Source organism: Copidosoma floridanum, unplaced genomic scaffold, assembly GCF_036245765.1.
Source record: "Copidosoma floridanum isolate Cflo_tuat_1 unplaced genomic scaffold, Cflo_Japanese_pri ptg000006l, whole genome shotgun sequence".
Classification (NCBI taxonomy): Eukaryota; Metazoa; Arthropoda; class Insecta; order Hymenoptera; family Encyrtidae; genus Copidosoma; species Copidosoma floridanum.
Window position 1 is genome coordinate 21,786,016 of NW_028321883.1, and position 13,925 is coordinate 21,799,940.

At 33.1% G+C, this 13,925-nt stretch overlaps 4 protein-coding genes across 5 annotated transcripts in view; 2 read left to right on the plus strand and 2 right to left on the minus strand.

The window, feature by feature from the left end:
* The window catches only part of LOC106644752 (FIGNL1-interacting regulator of recombination and mitosis), a 28,258-nt gene extending 18,834 nt beyond the window's left edge, over positions 1–9,424 (minus strand). Inside the window, exon 1 of the mRNA XM_014360405.2 lies at positions 9,309–9,424. The gene's annotated coding sequence lies outside the window, so the exon portion shown is untranslated. The remainder of the gene's footprint in view (positions 1–9,308) is intronic.
* On the plus strand, positions 364–4,726 carry LOC106644760 (E3 ubiquitin-protein ligase LRSAM1). Of its 2 annotated transcripts, XM_014360413.2 has the most exons (12): positions 364–700; positions 1,215–1,457; positions 1,537–1,950; positions 2,196–2,225; positions 2,588–2,798; positions 2,880–3,041; positions 3,120–3,219; positions 3,288–3,531; positions 3,609–3,734; positions 3,809–4,006; positions 4,092–4,292; positions 4,398–4,726. In XM_014360413.2, the coding sequence occupies exons 1-12, from the start codon at positions 620–622 to the stop codon at positions 4,518–4,520; spliced, it is 2,133 nt and encodes a 710-aa protein (XP_014215899.2). In that variant the 5' UTR covers positions 364–619; the 3' UTR covers positions 4,521–4,726. The 2 variants fall into 2 exon arrangements, with proteins under 2 accessions (XP_014215899.2, XP_089454527.1); XM_089598401.1 differs by lacking the exon at positions 2,196–2,225.
* On the minus strand, positions 3,809–5,654 carry Chrac-14 (DNA polymerase epsilon subunit 3 Chrac-14). Its single transcript, XM_014360414.2, has 2 exons — positions 5,463–5,654; positions 3,809–5,293 (listed from the first exon to the last, which is right to left on the minus strand). The coding sequence occupies exon 2, from the start codon at positions 5,291–5,293 to the stop codon at positions 4,898–4,900; it is 396 nt and encodes a 131-aa protein (XP_014215900.1). The 5' UTR covers positions 5,463–5,654; the 3' UTR covers positions 3,809–4,897.
* Positions 6,313–9,151, plus strand: LOC106644763 (gamma-soluble NSF attachment protein). Its single transcript, XM_014360418.2, has 8 exons — positions 6,313–6,898; positions 6,992–7,059; positions 7,191–7,275; positions 7,400–7,417; positions 7,504–7,711; positions 7,784–8,032; positions 8,107–8,343; positions 8,493–9,151. The coding sequence occupies exons 1-8, from the start codon at positions 6,849–6,851 to the stop codon at positions 8,739–8,741; spliced, it is 1,164 nt and encodes a 387-aa protein (XP_014215904.2). The 5' UTR covers positions 6,313–6,848; the 3' UTR covers positions 8,742–9,151.
* Positions 9,425–13,925: the final 4,501 nt, after the last annotated feature.

Here is a 13,925-nt window from a genome sequence, read left to right on the forward strand (position 1 = left end):
AACCGTATTTGATGTATAATTCCATAGAGATACACAGACATTTAAACTCACTGTTACGCAACCGAACAATATTGAGAAAATTCCTAAAGTTGCAACCCATTAGATCCTACATAGTTCTCTCAAAATTGCAAAATACCTAGCTGCATTTTATTGTTGTGTAAGCTAAAAAAAAAAAAAAAAAAAAAAAAAAAAAAAAGATTAAATATGTGAGTGTGGTGTACCAATTTACCCCGCTTTCTCCTGTATCGATGCTGGCAGACAAATGTATATAGATATACATGTACGAAAAACTGGCAAAACAAAGGCTCGCAATGCTCGTATATTAGCTGTCAGTTGGTGCGGCGGTAGGGTTGGTTAGACTCGCACGCTGGGCTTGTCATTTCATTACATAAAGTGCATTTATTACTTAAAAGTAACGATGAGTCGACGATGACGACTAATAGCAATTGTCTAAATTTAACAATAATATTGGTACAGCCTGCGCAGAGAAATATTATTATAGGTGATATACCTACATATACGTAAAATTATGTGGGTAGTACGAGTATCAGCAGCAGGAGTAGCAATTGTGGAGTTTGAGTGATTTGACAGAGAGCCGCTGTCATGACAAGCGATAGCTATGTCGTTCCGCAAAAAGCATGGGAATTGCAAGGGCGAAAAGGTCGACTACAAGGTTCGTCTCGAGCACAAACTCTACCTGGTGAGTGTTGTTGTCTTATGTAGCTGTCAATATTTTTTTTCTAGTGCTGTTGAATCAAAATTCTTATTTTTAAATTTGTTTGTTTGATGTGTGATGCTTCTTGGAAGAGTAAAACTTGGATTTTTTTTTTTTTTTCACCAAGACTCGTTTTTCTTCTCATCCAGTTAATTTTTGGTCATTTATACAATACTAATCTAAACTCCTTAGTAAGTTATGTACAAGATAAGAGCAATGTACGTCATAACATGCAATGTTGACATTTTCTACCAATATACTACAATGAAGTACTCTTGGTACTGGTCAAATGTTCGACTAAAAAAAATTAAGTTTATCTGTTTTTTTTTTTTTTTTTTCTAATGAATAGAGTGAAATATTTAAATGTAGGTTATATTTATCAGTTGTGCATAATAAACGTTCTTATGTCCACAAAATAATGAAAACTTATTGTACACTGTGGTATTTGTAAAATTATTACAATGGATCGTTCGGTGTGAATTTTATCCTTTTTCTTTAGGCCAGGATGAGTCCTTCGCCAGTGTATGACCTGTCAGAATGTAATTTGGAAAATGTACCATCAAGTACCTATTTGCTGTGTGAAGTTTTCAGAAAGGAAACACTGTTATTGCATTGTAATAGGCTGAAATCTTTATCAGGTGGAGGTGCCTTAAAAAATCTGTCTCTTGTTACTGCTTTGGACATACATTCCAATGAATTGAACAGTTTGCCTTCAGACATTGTTAATCTCATATCACTTAAGGTGAGCATTCAATTTGAAATAAAAAAAAAAAAAAATTAAGCTAAAATTTAGTTCTTTAATAATCAAAGCCTTTCTTCAGGAATTATATTTACAAGAAAACAATTTGTCTAAACTGCCAAACGAGATACTGCGCTTGAAGTGTCTTACAATACTGGATGTATCCAAAAATAAAATAAAGCAGCTGCCGGAGGGTCTGGGCGAGTTGAAGTCCCTTGTTTCGTTGAACGTTGGTAACAACAAGCCGTTGCAGAAATTGCCAAAGTCACTAGGTTACGCACAGCAATTGACGCACCTAGGCGTTGATGGACTAAAGCTTATGTACCCCCCAGAAGATATTCTTAGTGGAGGGACGATTATTATCGTAGCTTTTTTAGCACAAGAATGTGGGATCGACTATTTGCCCGAAAATTATGTTTCCGAGAATGATGGAGTGAGCAACGAAAAAGCCCAAAGTGCCCTTCTGCTTTTGTGTGAAAAAGACAACGACGTCCAGGTTTGAAAATTTAGATGCTTAGAATTTAAACCCTAGTGTACTCCATTTTTTGACAAAAGTGTTATTTGTTTGGTTGTTTTTTTCTTCAAATTTCACAATTTTTAATTTTAACATTATCATGTTTTCAATAGTAATTGGATTTGGGTTCTTGTGTGCCATATTGATAAAAATAACAAGCAAACCCAACATGCAGCTTTACATTATTTAACGGTTTATAATTTGTTCATTTTTATTTTCTTTTCTAGGCAACATTAATGAAGTTAGAGAAACTTAAGGCACGTGGAAGCTTATATAATTTTTTTCATCCCCTAATCATTCCTTTGTCATAATCCAAGTATCATCATCATGAAGATTTCATACACAGAATAAATACATCTTGTGCATACAATCATCAGCTTTAGTGGATGAGTTTATAAAACTATATTTTATAGAACTAATTTAGCTTATTAAAATGAATTGATTTTTTGTTTGATGCTTACATATCTAATAAGACAAATATATACTACGAATGAAAAGAAATTTTTTTGCATTTAAATGTGATTTCGTTTTAAGTTTGGCTATTCCGTTTTCAACTTTTTTCATGCTTTGGGGGAAAATTCTTGTAAATGAACAGTCTGCTCACAAATTTATGTTACAGGAACAAAGACAAAATGCTTTGTTAGAAGTTGAAGAAAATATGAAACAACAGCAACAACAAGAGCTTGAAATGCAGAATAAATTAAAGTTGAACAAACAAAAGCTTCTGAATGACTTGGCACATCAACAAATTCAATTGGAAAAAGAAATAGAGAAAGTACACCAAGAGAGAGACGTAAATCGATCGCGTTTATTATCCTGTATTAATAGTAGTGAGTACACGAATTTTTTGTTCCAATAATTTCGAAATATGTTTAGTCGAAGTAATTTATGTAATCGTTTCGTCGTTTTAGCTGAAAAAGAAGCTGATAATGTGATCAAAGAATTCCTACGTAGTAGTGAAGAACTACGTCAAACCCAAGCAGAATTACTAGAAATAGAACAAAGAGAAGAGATGCTAATATTGTCACAAAGTCATTCCAAGCAATCCTTATATCGCACTAAAGATACTCTTTGTAAGTTTCGTCCATATTGAATTAAATTTCTTTAATTAATGAATTAAAATCCAATCGTTTATAAAATAATTATTTTAGTGGCTATGAAAGATTTATTAGAAGAAGAACTCCTTAAAGAGAAAAAGCTAGCAGAATATGCTGCGTTTAGAGACTGCAACGCTCAATCGTTGTTGAGTTTGTGAGTGAACATAGAATAACGTTCAATCATTTATTTTGGATACTATTTTCATCTGCATACTATTTCAGAGAAGTAAAAAATAATAATCAGTTGTTACAAGTGATGCAAGATCAGGAGAAAAACAGACATGATTTAGTGAGTAGATTGCGAGAGGACGAGCAGCTTCAGAAAGCAATGGTAGCAGCTTTATTAGAACGTAGCGACGCCAGATCATGGAGTATCGTTCAGCAAGTTAACTTGATCCAGTCTCAACTAGCGGCACTGACGAAAATCGAAATGGAGCGCAAAAAGTTGGAGATTGATCAGCAAATTGTAATTTTTTCTTCAACTTAATTTAATTAACTAAAAAAATGTGTTCACATTACAATTATTGCATAATATTCTCACAGAATGACATTGCGGATAAGAGAATCACTCTAAGTGCAATACTGTTGGGTCTACTTGATCAGCAAGAGGAAAGGAGGCAGCAACTTTTAGAAACTATCAAGCACATTGAACAGCAACGAGATATTTTTGCACGTTTCAACACCAAATTTCATATTGAAATTTCACTTAACTATGTATATAACAAACAATGTTTTGATTTCAGGATTTATCAGGAGAAGACAGCCTTTTTTGGCTTCTTCAGTACCAATCTCTGATCGAGGCTCGTCCTCAAGGACTTTTGGAAACTCTAGATCCGTGTTTAGTACGACATGTTGCTATAGCAGGAGCCTTACATTGTTTACCATTTTTATCGACTCTTCCGACGCTCATTCCTCACGTAGATCATGAACAATTAAAATCCGTATGCATAAAGTTGATAATGTTAACTTTACTGGTAGTTTTCTTGATTAATCTTATCAATTAAATTGACGTCAAATTGTTTTAAGATTGGCATCAACAGTGATAGCGACAGAGTTGCGATATTAATGGCAGTAGAGAATTATTTGGCTGAGAATAAAATGAACTCTGAAGATTATAATCTTCCAACTGCTCCTCCAGATGTAGAGCCTAGCACTAGCTCTTTAGAGCCTGAATACAAGTTTGAACCAAGTGCACCTTCTGAGTGTGTTGTTTGCATGGATTTTGATGTAAGGTTTTGGATTTATAAGACTTTTATCATATAAAATACTTCATGTAATGAAAGTTATTTTTACGCAAGTAGAAAAACAAATTACATCTGTTTTTAATTTCAGTGCGAGGTTATTTTTTTGCCTTGTGGACATCTGTGTTGTTGCGCACGTTGCACAGATATGCTGACAAATGATTGCCCAATGTGCAGAACAACAATAAAGCGCAAAGTCAGAATCACGCAATAAATCTTTCTATCGATTTTCCTATTAGACTTTTCTCAGCAACGCTCTTAACATTAAGGCTTTGATTATTCGTGTGATTTTTGTACAGTTTTTATCTTATGAGGAAGCGTTTGACGATTGCAAATTTTTAAAAGTTGTTCCATAACTGATTACTATGCGCATGCGAGATTTTTATTAGTTTTTTAAGAAATCAACAAAAAAAAGAAAAAAAAGACTAAAAACAAAATATTGTTACCCATGATTTTAAATCACTATTGTATTGCTCAAACTTAATAATAATCATTCTTTAAATTACAAGTGAACACTCATTTATCTGGTAAAAAAATACAACTCTGCTGACTTACTTAAACCAAACTTAAAAACAATTTACATTTGCACTATCACTCATCATCCGGCAACTCCACCACATCGTCATCATCCTTATCACCGTCTTTCTCATCCGTTTTTTGCTGCTGCTTCTTTTTGGTAGAAGCGTCCTTCTTCTCCTTTTGATTCTTCTTAAAGTTCTCGAGGGCTTCCTGCAGTGGCTCAATAAACTGCTCGAACTCGATCTCCTCCATGGCCTGTATGACGTCGGGTCCGCTGACAGTCTTGCGATTGCTCTTTTTGGCGATCATGTTCGCAGACGAGGTCAAGTACAGGATGAATATCGAGGCAGCCTTGGCGACTGCTGCACGAGCCTCCTTGGCCACTGTCACACCGTCAGGCAAGGCCTCTTTCACTATCCTCGTGACCACGGCATTTGGCAGATTTAGGTCTTCAAGCTTTTCGGCCATCTACGATTGATCTTACTTTAATTGTCACTGATAGTCACTCGTTTGATATTGTATCAAAGTTTTAAAAACAAAATTTTATAAGCTGAATAAGTGTATGTACATGTTCATTTGGAGGTTAGGGTTTGTCAATGATTTACATTTGAGCTTGCGTATACTTGCATTTACTTACGTTTATTTATTTGTGGCACACAAAATAACGTTTTACACAAATCTAGACGTCAAAATCTTGATTGATGCTATTCACACTGTAAATTATTATCCAAATCTGTACTCTAATCAAGTCACTCTCCGTGGTGTGTACACAAACAATCTTGGTTTGTTTTCCCCGGGAAAATTTCCCGCCATACTTTTAAACATTTATTGTTATTTGGCCATAAACTTAGCAATGGGTAATAGATGAGAAAGTCGAGTGTCGATTATCGATGATTAGGGTGCGTTTACATGAAGAACAAACGAGTAATGTGTCGATTGCGCAGCGCGCTCCGTTCCTTATATAAACGCGCCCTTAAATATTATTTTGTCTTATTGGCAAGAGATGGCGTTGTAGCGATGGCGCGAAGCGCGCGAATAATATAATGACACGCGCACACGAATCACAGTATAATTATTATTATTTAATTTGAACTATAAATAGGTATTGACTTCACTTACGAATGGCATGAAATGTACACCAACGCCTAAATACTCCACAACTATAACGCATAAACTAATAAATTAATTGTATAGCATAAAAAATTCTTAATTTCGTGAGCATAATAGTGTCAGGCAACAAATAAAAGACAATCATTACAAAGAGCCGTATGACGAATGATAAACTTGCACAACCAACACCACCTTACCCGTACCCATTAATTAATTAACCCATCAGGCCATCATCATAAAGTAAAAAAATACAGAGGTGACCGTGTCGGCGCATTCGCGCATCAAAAGTGGGCGGGGGACTGCCCGATTGGTAAACACTGCTGACTGCTGGGGGGTGTTATAGATGGTGGTAAGAAGGGGTAAACGAGTGATGTGCGTCGTCTGCAAGATTGTGTAGTGCCCTCAGTGCCATGCATATATACATTGCATCGTCAACTGCATATGATAATGTCATTGTTTGAATGTAAATAAATATTTGTGACGTTGACGTTTGACATCTTGTGCAAGGAACGCGTCATAACAGCGAGGCCGATCACAAGAGGAAGCCGCGTGGAAGAAGACCACGTAGATACAGTATATTCCACGAAGTCGCTCTCATGTAGGCAAATTGTGTATTGCAGAGCTTGCGTGCGGGAGCTTTTGGAGCAGCAAGGGTGCGAAGGTCACGCGTGTGTGCACTTATATATATATACACGACCCGCCCCTGTTCTCTATCTTTCTCGTTATCACGCTATATTCCTATATCCTATATACTCATCTCTCTCTTGGCCTTTCTATCCTTCTATAAAGGAGTAAAGGGAGGAGGAGCTGAGAGTGTTTGGTATATACAGAGAAAGAAAAAGTTGACCACCAGGTGTGTGCCGCTGCCATTGATTTATTTAACTTTTGACAATCGATCAAAATTCTCAGAAAAATGTCAAAAATCGAGGAAGCAAACGCTCACATACGACAGGCGGAGAAAAGGCAAGTACACGCTATTGTATACATTTGTTTACCAATGTGAAATATCCGACTGTGCGTAAAATTGCTTATACCGTTGGGTGGTGAAAATTGCAGTTTGAAGACGGGCTTGCTCAAGTGGAGACCGGACTTTGACGTCGCGGCTGACGAGTACACCCACGCAGGTAATCACATTTTTCTATTTTTTTATTTACCTTCACTTGGACTCTAACGTCTTTTTGGGGGGAAGACTGAAATCGACTCATCCAAAAGTGTTTGGCATTGTATTGTTTATTTATTTGTATCATTCATACAGCCACCTGTTTTCGAGTTATCAAGAATTACGAAGAATGCAAGGAGTGTCTGTTAAAGGCAGCTGACTGCTACAAGCAGAACAGATCGTATCCTTTATTTATTTGACAAGCTTTTCTCATCCATACATAAATTCTGTTGTAAGATTTACATGAAGTGGCAAAAAGTTATCTTTATACTTTCCTTAATACTTTGATTATTTTAAAAAACTAGATGGTTTCATGCAGCCAAGTAAGTAATTTAATACAATGTATCTTTCGCGATATTTTTTTTACCCGAGTGCTAATAAAAGCCTAAAATTGATGTAAAACTTGCAGAAATACGGAGAGCGTTATTTTAGTCTTGAAGGAGATGAATAAATTGGATGAACTACCTAGACTGGCACACAGTGCATGCTCACTCTACCAGCAGCATGGGTCACCAGAATCTGGTGCATCTGTTTTGGATAAAGCAGGAAAAATTCTGGAACAAAAGGAACCGGAAAAGGCTATGGAACTTTACAAACGTGCAGCTGACATTTGCATGGTTAGGAATTGAAAATGTTTTAACTTGTACCTTCAACTTCAATAAATATTAAACCACATTGTCTTTTGCTAGGGAGAAGACAGTCCAAGACAAGCTGCAGAATACATGAGCAAAGTAGCAAGGTTTTTGGTAAGACTGGGTAAATATGATGAGGCAGCTGATGCAATTCGACGAGAAATTAATATGCACCAGGAAATCGATCATCAGCCATCGATTGGTAGACTAGCAGTTGCTTTAGTATTAGTTCAATTAGCAAGAGGTGATCAAGTTGCTGCTGAAAAAGCCTTCAAAGAATGGGGAAACTACTGTGACGTCCCAGAGGTAGAATTCAATAAGTTTTGTCTGATTGAACAATCAGTAGAAATCATAATTTCGATGTGCAATTTCTTTAACAGATACAAACACTACAAACATTACTGGAAGCTTATGATTACGAAGATGCTGATGGTGCTAGAGCAGCATTAAATAGTCCATTCATTAAACATATGGATACTGAATATGCAAAGTTAGCTAGGGGCCTTCCACTACCACAACAAGAATACACAGTGTCACCTGCAGGAGTGCGACCGAATGCAGCACCTTCTTATGTATCACCTAACGTCAAGTCAACAGTCGAAGCAGATGTTAATAGAGTACGTGTTTGATTACATTTATTTGTGACCTTATAAAATGACATCTTATTAAATTAATTTCAAACCATTATAAAACAAAAAACTTTCCTGAGTAGTTTTAAATCACGCAGTATAATGAGAAGAATTTATTCATTTTATGGTCTTTCTAGGAGGTCTTGACATTAGCAGCCTTAACCGGTAAAGCCAATATTTCTGAGAAACCTGCAAAAACAGAAGATTCACAGCCTGAACCGAACCCTGAAGATATGCAATCTCAATCAGTCCCAGAACAATCTCATTTCAAGGCAAAATCTGAAGAATCCCAGTTAGAGCCACTAAACAGTTCACCCTCTGCAGCTGCAGCATCAGTACCATCGCGGGAAGAAGAAGATGATGATTACGAAGGTGGTTTATGTTGATCTCAATCAATAAAATACGTTTGTAGCTGTAGCGCATATAGCTATGGCCAGCCAATGTACTGTTTAACTGTATATTAATAGATTACGTGTTATGTTGAGTCTTGAAACAAATTTTAATGAAAATACGCTTTATTGTAAGCTGATTATTCAAATCTCATTCTGCACATATGAAATGCATAATTATTACTAATTTGGATGATGAAAGAACACGTTGATTTATGAGATTTTTTAAATAGTTAGCTTCAAAAATATTTTTGTGAATACAATCTATGAAGATGTGAGATTTATTCTTTCATATACATATGCATAAACATGCGAATGTGTGCCAGTGTAAAGAACACACAAAATGAAAATGTTATGATTGTAATGTATATTATGCCTAAAGTCAAATGCATTTATTCTTAAACATAGAGTAATTGTAAACACTTTTTTATTTCACTCCTTTCCAAATAACTTTAGAAATTATTTTTTATCACTATTGTTATATGACGAGTTTAAAAGACTACTGAATTCGCGAAAACAACACATTGCAGAGGTTATGAAAAAGTTAAATAGTAAACTACTTACAACTTACAACCAATGACTTTCGGAACGAAACCGAAAAAAGAACAGCTGATGAACTAATCTTTCGAGGAGATTCCGATTTCTGCGGTGCCGCGATTTAAATGTGATATCGTGTGTGTATTTTGGTGACAGGAATAAATACTTACGAGAAAAATACTTAATTTTAAAATTCTACTTACCCACTTTTCGACATATCGAACTCGAAGGTCGAAAGAATCATATTTTTCATTTATATGCGATTAATGCGATATTAGGGTGATTTGTTGCTAATTCGATAGTAAGAAATATGAAAAAAAATATTTAAAAAATTTCTACCTGTGTACTTTTTGATTTTGCTTCATTTAAAATGTTTATTCCTCCTTTGAAAATTTTTTTTGTATTTTTATTTCATGTAAAACATGATAAAAATAATAACAACAATTTAAAAAGAAATAAATTTCTACATACAGAAAAAAATTATGTAGTACAACTTATATATAATGGTGTTCGCCAACACTATAGTAGTATAAGTATAATACATATGGAATATGGACGGTTAGTCGGTGGTATTCGACTCTCATTCGCCATCTGCTGGATCTTCAATGAAACAGCACAAATATTTCACAAAAATTATGGTACACATAAATTTTTATTTTTTATTTTTTATAAATACCTATGCCTACTTACTCCCGCACACCTAATTAATACAGATCAGTTGGCGTCAGAAAAAGAGAAACCCGGCCTATTTTACTTTAAAATCCATGTAAAATATAATAATTAAGTACTTATATAAGCGTTGTAGACGTGTTGATTAGAAATACTTCAATAATTATTAATAAAATTATTTAGGGACAGCAATGTCACTCAAAGTACTCAAGCTAGTAGTCCAACTCCCCTCTATGTATACCTATGTCGCGGTATAGTCACGGTCGTGGCGGTCGTAATCAATTATTGTCGCTGGTTCAAAATTCATTCTGATATATGGCGTATACGTATCTACATGCACGAATATATATACAGCTACTGTTACCAGGAAAATTTTTCGTTGACACGATGAGGTTTCTGTCATTGGCATTCATAGTGATCGTTTGGACTCTTCTAACCATGGTAAATTTTTTAATCTCGATTTTAAATATTATTTGGTCATTAATTGTAACTCCAATATGATTATTTTCCTGACAATACTAATAATGAGTCTCTTTTTGGGTTCGGTAAGTTTGAATTTTTTAATCTTCGGTGACCAATTGAACTCAAATTGATAGGCACTAGTTACTTATAAGATATTTAAATAAAATCGCGAAATGTATAGACCTAGGTAATAGTATAAGATATTGTTAGTCGAAAACTCATTTTGGAACAAAGAACTTTAAAAATGTTGTTTAGTGATTAGTCTATAAAAACAGAGGCAACACCTCTAAAATTAATTTATTGATTTCTTAAACTCTGGTAGACAAATCAATTTGAATGCAGCAAGGTTTAACGAAATCATTGTTTTACATTATAGGTAACTATTTTATCGTTTAAGTACGTAGGTTTGTATCGACCTAAGTATATATTCGCGCCCTGAGGATGCCTTCGAAAATTAAAAATTTTGAATCCATCACTACAAAAGAAATAACTAACGACTTGACAATAACGGATCGAGTATTATCTAAAAATGATATGGCAGTATAATGACGGACAATCAATACGCTGGGAGGAAATCAGTTGATAAAAATTCTAAAATATGGCCTTGTTGGTATCTATCAGGTCAATTTCGAAATGAAGTAATTCTGTTTTTATTTAACCGTTAAGTCATTAATATACCTACGGAATAGCCCAGACGATGTATTCGGCAGACCCTTCGATTTTTACTTGAGACAAAGCACAATTAGTTTTATTGTTTCGATGAACAATGTTTTAGGGCTCCACAATGGTTTTGGATAAAGCGATTCCATTGGTTGCTCGGTAACTGGATTCATCGAAAAATTCCTATTTTTAGCCATACTTTTTTCACTTACGCGAGATTCAAGACATTTTTTATGTTCCTTGTTTAAATTTTATAAAAGGTACTCCTGGTTTTATTCAAAAATCTAACAATTTTTGTCTCGCAAAGTATGAAAAAACTACGAAAAAAAAAATCTATGATTATATGCAGTGAAGTACTTATCGTATTGTACTTGAAACGGTTTTTTTTAATGAAACCAGCAAAAACTTTTATAAAATATGAGGAATAAACATGTAAAATCGTGGTACAACCTTTTTAAGTATTATTTAAAGTTTTATTCGGGAAATTAAAGCGTTTCCATACATTGATCGTCATTTAAAAAAATTAATTGTTCTTTGCCACAACTAAAATCGAAATACCTATAGGCTATACCATCTGAAGTAATTCTGTTTACGCCTTCATAAAATATTAATTTAAACTCACATTTTTGTGTATAAATATTGAAAGCCTCTTCTCCTTGGTGCACGCTTATCTACTTATGAGTGCATGAACTGCCATTTGGTCATTTATTACCAAAAATATTTTTTAGTATTTTTATTATCGAAACATTTTTTTTTTTTTTTTTTTTTTTTTTTTTTTTTTTTTTTTTTTAATAAAAACTGTTGATTAATTTTTTTTTTTTTTCTTAGAATTACTATTTGATTTTTCGTTCAAACAATATCATCAATAACCAAAATTCAATTTTTTTTCTAGTTCAAGATTGCAGTTGAAAGTTATCCATCTCATCCACCGCCATACATAGGTAATCAATTTCACGCAATCTATGTTTTTCAATCGTCAGGACGACATAAATATTACATATAATTTGATTCCGAACAATTTTTTTCAAAATATCTCACGAAAAACTACGATTCGCTTGTTTCAAAAGTATATTCAAGTGCGAAGCAAACACGTTAGGAACGTCACTAATGTGTAGCTACATGTATAATATTTAACATCATAGTCTGTTATAGTAGAGTAAGAAATTAATATAAAAGATTTCTTGAACTTTAAAATTACTCGCTATGAAAAAAAAAGTTTTAAACGTATTAAAAAATAAAAATAAAAGATGAAAAGTAATTCGAGTTCAAGAAAAATTCATAATAGAAATTTTTAACGAAAGAGTCAGTACAATATAATTTCTTTTAGGAAGTTGGAAATGCATTTCGTCACCCAAGCCTCGAAGATGTGATTACTTAACCACAGTACGCTGATAAAAAGATCTTTCTTCGAACTGCCAGTGTCAATATATTGTAAAAATTTAGGAATTACATCTGAAGTCTATATTTAATACTAATAACATCCATGCTTTTAATTTTTGTTGTAAATTCAAACTCAATTATTTTGTATTGCAACAGTGTAAGGTTTTAATTTGTTTTAATCAATAAATTCATCGTTGAAAATTTTTTCTAAATATTATTAGAGAAAATATAAAGTAAAAAATTATAAAAATATGTATCACAATGATTTATACTAGTGAGATGTTAATTATGAATACTTATTAAAAAAATAAATTGTTATCAACTTTGAACTTTAGATTTTAGATTTAATTTTAAGTCGTCTGTTGATTGAGGTGATTAAAAGATTAAGGTAATTAACAAATAGTAATAACAACCTTAATAAAGTGTTAAACTTGCAATTCTTTTTCTAAGTCACTACAAGGATAAGAAAACAAAAATTTTAAATCTTGGATAATTGAAATCTGACAATGGGATCCCAAGATATGACTGATTTTCACAAAAAACCCATAGTTTCATTAATAAAATTGGAAAAAAAGGTATTAGGATAAGTTAAAATATAAAATAGGGTGTTTTCGTGCTTTAAACAAAGGTATGTTAAAAATAAGATTATAATTTTTTCACTCGAATGACATTTAAAAAAAAAAAAAATTTTACGGAAAAGAAAAAAGTTGTAGTATAAATCCTAATAAAGCATAAAATTTAAATTATTTTTCCTAGGCTTGAAACGTTTTATTTTATTTTTTAAAGATTAAAAAATTTCAAGTCCTGGATTATTGAAATCAGTTATTAGGAGATATGACTGATTACATACATTATACACACGTATAAAAAAATGACAGATATTTAAAAAAATTATGTTCTTTTGTTTTGAACACTATAAAAAAAAAAAAAAAAAAAAAAAAAAAAAGACACATTTCACAGAAAATTAAATTTTTACCATTTTAAAGCTTCTTCTATGAGAAAAAAAAGAATTAATGTGACTATACCTAACCATTATTGTACAACAGTTTGGATGTTCCGATTGAATAAAAATATTTTAGTGTATAATTATGCCTTCATTACAAAAATATATTTGATCAAGTCGAAGACACTCGAGCAGCACCGTTTTCCTACCACAGAAGCAAAATTGTCTCATCATCATGACAATTAGTTTTAGGGGACTCTACATGCAAAAATACGCAACCTCTCAACGCGTAGGTACCAGCAATATCTTTTCAATTTATCTTCGCTTAAACATTTTTTGCCACAAACAGTATAAATTTATATTTTCCTTCTTAGATTTTTAGTAGTCTTTAGTAGCTTTTATTGATTTATTTTATTTTAATGATCACGTATTTTATTAAATCTGAATCAGGAAGTAATCTTCATAAGTAAATTGTTTCAAAAGCTTTATTTTGATTTTGATATTTTTGCTGCAACTGTCCTCAATGGCAC